We start from the raw sequence: 6,239 nt of genomic DNA, 5'->3' as shown, positions 1-6,239 counted from the left end.
GGGCAGTTTTGGGAAGGGTCAAGGAGTCTACTCCTCCTCTGCAGCTCTTCATTCTGCTGGCGCCTGATGAAAGGTGAAGTGCCCACCAGACTGACACAAGGTGCCGGCAATGCTGGTTTGCTGCTGGAGGTCTTGACTGATGTTCTCCTGTTATGGGGATGAAACCAAAGCAGTAACTAGGTTCTCCTCGAGGATATGAGAACCTTATTCCATAATAGAGAAATCATAGAATAACAGAATGGTTTAGGTTGGAAGGGACCCTGACGATCATCCAGTGCCACCCCCTGCCCCGGGCAGGGCCACCCCCCCCCAGCCCAGGTTGCTCCCAGCCCCGTCCGACCCGGCCTTGAGCACCTCCAGGGATGGGGCAGCCACAGCTTCTCGGGGCACCCTGCGCCGGGGGCTCACCGCCCGCACAGTCAATAAAGTTCTTCCTAATATCTAATCTAAATGTCCCCCTTTTCTGTTTGAAACTATCACCCCTCATCCCACGGCTCCCCTCCCTGATCAGGAGTCCCTCCCCACCTCTCCTGGAGCCCCTTTAGGCACTGGAAGGGGCTCTGAGGTCTCCCCAGAGCCTTCTCTTCTCCAGGCTGAATCCCCCCACCTCTCCCAGCCTGTCCTCATAGGAGAGATGCTCCAGTTAAAGACCCTCTTCTGCAGCTAAAGCCTTCCCCATGTCGCCTCTGTAGCATCATCAGAAATTGCCCAAGCTGGGAGCAGCCAGCCCTCGCTCCATCCCGGCTGCCGAAGCTGCCCGTGCCCGTGGGCAGGAAAGGGACAGCTGGAGAGTGTCGGGCTGTCCCGTGGGAACAGAGGTGCTGAGGTTTATGCAAGACTGAAGGATTCAGACCCAGAAGCAACGACCCTAACAGCAATAAGAGCTGCGCAGAGCCGGGGCGAGCGTGCAGCGCCCCGGCTGTGCTCACGCCAGGGCGGCCGGCAGGAGTTTCCGAACACATTGCTCAGCTTAGTTGGTTCTTAGAGAAAAATGCGCCACATCAGAGATCCACCCTCCGGTCTTACTCAAGCCTTACATCTAAAGAACGCAGCAGTAAGACTTTATCGCTTGAAATATTAGGACCAGAGTGCTACCAGGGACATAAACATCCAGCCGCTCTCCAGGCATTTACCTGGGCCCTGACACCAGCGGTATGTAACACCTCCTGCCTGCTTGGACAGATGACCCGGGTGCCCTTGGTTCATTTACTAACACATTAGTCCTCTGCCATTGTCAGAAACTGCATCAATATATGTATTAACACCTTGTGGGAAAACACAGTGGAAAATTAAATCAGAGCACGCAGAACCAGTGGGTACCAGCAATGTGTGTGCAGCCACTGGTGGCTAAAAGAGCCCCAGATGGGTGAAAACAGCCCAGAGCTATATATTACGCACAGTAAAAACAGTCTCATGGACAAGCTGGGGTGATTTAGCATCATTCAGGTCTAAACTTTGGTCTCTCCGGTGTGCCAGGAACGATGCGTCACCTCTGGGACGCTCGTGTTACCAGGAGCGACAGTATCGGCTGTGAAAGGGCACCACGGTGAGTTCAGAAAGTTTCGCCAACAAGAAATTCATAATTCCTCAGAATTTTGACGAACAGACTGAGCACAGTTTCAAGTGGGGTTTATTTACAGTAATTACAACAGATTTCCACAAAACTTACTACTGAGTGTCAGTAAATTACACAATACACACAAGAACCTTTTTCTATTCAGCAACCACGTATCTTGCATAGAAAGTTTTCTTTTACTGATAAGGCAGAAAATACCATCTCAAAAGGAAAAACAGATTTCTAAGGCCTGACATACCTGCTAGGACCTATTCTTGGTGCCAGGACCTATTCTTGGAAGCATTTCTCAGCCTGTGCACCTCGTTTCAGCCAGAGCAATCAGCAGCAGCAGTCGCAGAAGACTGAGCCGGGATTTATGAGCATTAACTACTCTGCAGCATTAACTACACCAGTGCAGTTCCAGCGCTCATGAATATCCATTCCCTATACAATAATTTTATAATTTAAACAATACTTTATTAAATGATCACAGCTTATGTCTGCTAGCAAGAGAAACCCTTTTAGATTTTCCCTTGGAGAGCATCCTTTGACAGAAGGCAGCTAAGCGAGTGCTACGCTGATTTGATCCAGCTCAATGTTTCCATCTCAATGCAAGGCTCTGCTGATGCATTCGCCTGTGTACCCGGCTAGCAAAACACTCGGTGTTTGGCTGAACACAGCTGCAAGCGGTGAGAAGCTGCACTGATACAGTACATTATTTCCCCCTTCACCGCTGGTCTGTGCCACATCCCATCGTTAGCCCTGATCGTTGGTGGATCGTTAACGCCTTCTGCTCTCTAATGAGATTTCTCCATCCAGTCTAGTAGGATGTCCAGCTCACCCAGGGATTTAATTGCTGCAGATGTGACGTTCAGCTGAAATGATATAAAGGAATAAGTTGTAAGCAAAGACAGAGAGTACAACCCAATGTAAAGAGAATCTGAATATCTGCGTACGTAGTCATCAACTTACCCCTTCGTAGTTTGCAAGTATTTGCTTAAATTTCTCAGTGGATTCCTGTCCACAGACACACTTATTCTGTTCATGCTAAAGAAATACAATAGAACTAATTAGTTTGGGGGGTTAATTTTTAAAAAGAAGAGATTTGTTTCTAATTATGCTGGAAACTACTGTATAGACTGAGACTTTGTTGAACTCTGGAAAAGGCTGCAGGTCCTCCAATCAGACTTCAGCTAAGAACAGAGCTTACTTTGCTAGATGGAAGGACAGCATAAATATTGTTCTTGAGAACTACCGTGGGAGTCGGCTGATGAGTGGCAAGCATAAAGATTTCTCACTGGACATACACACTCTTCACATCATGCTTCTTTGTATTCTTGTTGAAACCATTTTTATAAATAAAGACTTTTGTGACTTATAAAACACTTAGGTTTGTTTATATACCAAATGTTAACAGGTGAAACTGAACTGTAGCAATACCCAGGACTTACACACTGCCCGAGTTTCCTCTTCACGCTGAGGAAGGAGTTGGCTATGCTGCTGATTTTTCGGTTGACAAACGAATCCTCGGTCTTGCAGTGTTTGAAGACTTTGTCCACGTAGAAGTTGAAGAGGTGATGGGTGATGCAGCATCTATCTAGCGACTTAAGGAATAAATTTCATTTGTAAAAGGTCTTCCGAAGTGCTTTAAACCTGTAGTTGCCAGACTTTCTGCCCCCCTCCAGAATAAACCGTCTCTAACCCCGAGCATGGTAGCCAAGCACAGCAGGATGGTTTGACCCATATAAAGCTTTTATAGTGATGTTTGATGTAAATAGATAATATATAGGAAGCTATTTTAGATCGATTTTCCAGGAGATCCATCTTCAGCCAGCCTCATTGAGTCAACAAAATAATTAGCTGATTTTGTAGCTGGGTATTAGATGCTGAGACCTGAAGCGGTGGCCCACGGCTAGTGCCTTAGAGTGTAAGAGGGATGCCAAATACTTATTTATAACGCATTTCACCTCCCAAGATCACATTCACCTGCCTTTGCATTCTTTAATAGCTTTCCACCCAAATCCCGATTCGCCTCACTACGCCTCCGCCAGCCGAGGCGGTGGGGAGCCGCAGCTCCTCTAACTGGAGCATCACGTGCAACAAAAAGAAAAAAAAAAAAAAAGCCTCTGCCCACCATTTCTGGAAAGAGAGTCAGGGTGAAAGCCCGGCGCAGGAACCGGCAGTGGGACACCCACCTCTTTTCGCCTACGTGATCCACATCACTTTATCCTCCCTGACCTGCGCTGTCTGCCAGCGTCTGTGTTTCGCAGGGACTCGGAAGAAGTCACAGTATCAAACAACTTCCCCAAACGCCCTGAGCTGGCACACCTCCTGGCTGGCGTTAGGGTGCCAGCTGGTCAAAATTATTCGGAGAAAAACTGGAGACACCGTAAGACACCTACCTTAACCTTGTGCAGAGAATGAGGATAAGACAAGATGCTGAGGGTCCTGATGGGGTCTCTGGCTTGCTGCACGGGAGGAGACAGAGATGGTGATGTACCTGCTGGCTCCAGAGGGGCTTCAGGAGCAGCCGGCTAAAGAGCTTCCCCAGCCCCACAAGAGCCCGGAGCAATACTTACGATGTTGGCTTTGATTGCGGTGAAACCAGACCTAATCTCAGTCACACTCATTGAAACTCTGCAGGGTCCAAAGTGGAAGATTTTGTTCCCAGACGTCGGCATCAAATTCAACCAGCACGACATGGAGAAGAGGCAGAGGAGCAAGTGGGATCCCTTCATGCTGCTGCGGGATGCAAACACGGGCGGCTGCCTGGGAGACCTGTTCAAGGAAGACAATCTTGCCTCGCTTTCTTTCCTAAATAACACAATTGTAATGCTTATGAAAATATATGGAATTTATACCAAGGTCTAGTGGGAGGTGTCCCTGCCTATGGCAGGGGGGTTGGAACTCGATGATCTTCAAGATCCTTTCCAACCTAAACCATTCTATGATTCTATGGTTCTATACAGTACTTGTACCTGTACATGTGTATTAAAAAACCCCACACTGACTAGTTTCTCTTACCCATTTCTTCTTGCCTCCCTACGTGCAAGAGGAAAAAATAAAATAAAAACAAATATCGAACAGAAGATCACAAAAGAAGCAAAAAGAAAAAAAAAAGAAATCAGTAAAAGACTGCATGTAAATAGACGAAGTTGTTCTGAAAAACCTTCAGCAGAAAAATAAATACAGAAAAATTAAAATTTTAAAAGTTTAATGATTCAGAAGCAGCAGAAGGTAACTGTGACTGAGAGCAGCAGATCCCAAAGTCTGATCACAAAAGAAAATGCTTTCCTTCAGAAATAGCATACTTCAAATGCAAGTTTTGTTAGCACTGAAAATTAAGGTTATTAATGGAAAAAATCCTTTCAGAGATGCATTATAGGAATATAAGGGAGTATACACAAGCCCATAGAGTGAAAGGATAAAATCAGTATTTTACCTTGTTCTTTGATGTGGGTTCACCTGTCTCGCTGACATCTGACCTGAAGAGCTCCGAAGAACACGTTTTTATCCAGGTATCAGGAGGAAATAACTCTTGGATTAACTTTTGGGATTTTTCTTACGTTTCCCAGCATGTATTTCCCTTTGTAATTTACCGAATTAATGAGCTAGTGAAAGGGACCAACTCTCTCACTCACAGGTGTTTCCCTCACCTACGGAGGCGGAAAATCTTGGCATCGCTGTATCATTTTTCATTCGGGAAGAAGGACACGACCAAAAGGAGGGACCATCATGGGGGTTGCATCCCCGAAACGCCAAGCCCGGGGACTGCCCCCGGCACGGAGCCGCGCTGCCAAACCCCTCCTGGAGAGGGGCCGTTCCCGGCTCCCGCGGAGGCGTTGGGGTGCGGGAAGCCGAGCGGCATCACCATCCCCCGGGACGCCAGTGGTCCAAACCCCCCCAAGGTGGGAGGGTTGCTGGCAATAGGACATGGCGCGCTAGTAAAAGCAGCGTGACTCAGAAAGTTGGCAAGACCTTTTGCCATCACTGTCCTGGCACACGGGGCCTTCCCCCGCCGCGTACGGGCGACCCTGCTGCCAGGCTTGCTCCTCCGGCGGGTGGACACTTATCCCCACTGGCACGTCCCTGGTATTTGGAGTCCGGAGATGCCCGGGTACGAGAGGGCAGGGAGGGCTTTGGGATGACACAGCGCCCACCTCAGCGCCAGAAGTCACTTGGTTTTCAGGAGCACTTAGGCGAACACTGTGCACAGTCCAAAGCTACCGCTCTGCAGAAGGACAGAAATTTCCCTCAGACCTTTAGAAGTCCACCAGCCCGGTGGCAGTAGGGAACTTTTACCCACCAGCAAAGTCTTTGACTGCAAAGTCTGATTACCCTGCGGCGAGCATTAGCTGCTGAGCAGCACTGATGCAGCCAAAGTCCTTGAGCAGAGCAGACACGTTCTCAGAGCAATGTTTCCGATCTAGACTGTCCCCAGGGAACCAAGGTTTGCCAGCTGGGGCAGGCTGTCACACGAATGTGGCAGTACCGGTGCAAAACCCAGGCTGGTTCCCCATGCTGTTGACCCTGAGGGTAGTTCGGTTGTTTCTGTAGCCCCTCTGGAGGTAGCTGAGTCCAGTCTACAAACAAAAATGAGCAGTTAAAAAAACCTTCTTGGACTACCTGTACCCAGTAAGGAAGGTCAGATGGACTTAAGGGCATGGAGGTGGCAAAGATGCTC

General features: G+C 48.4%; 1 protein-coding gene across 1 annotated transcript; it reads right to left on the bottom strand.

The window, feature by feature from the left end:
• Positions 1–2,352: 2,352 nt before the first annotated feature.
• LOC309680856 (interleukin-20-like) lies at positions 2,353–4,293 on the bottom strand (the record flags this gene model as incomplete). The annotated part of the gene is made up of 5 exons (XM_082494607.1): positions 2,353–2,430; positions 2,528–2,602; positions 3,007–3,159; positions 3,958–4,023; positions 4,135–4,293. 5 exons carry the CDS (start codon positions 4,291–4,293, stop codon positions 2,353–2,355), a joined length of 531 nt encoding a protein of 176 aa, XP_082350733.1.
• Positions 4,294–6,239: the final 1,946 nt, after the last annotated feature.

The sequence above is a fragment of the Vanellus vanellus genome (assembly GCF_965231255.1).
Source record: "Vanellus vanellus genome assembly, chromosome: 23".
Taxonomy (NCBI): domain Eukaryota; kingdom Metazoa; phylum Chordata; class Aves; order Charadriiformes; family Charadriidae; genus Vanellus; species Vanellus vanellus.
Note: the sequence above shows the minus strand (reverse complement) of the source record. Positions and strands in the feature narration are given on the sequence as shown.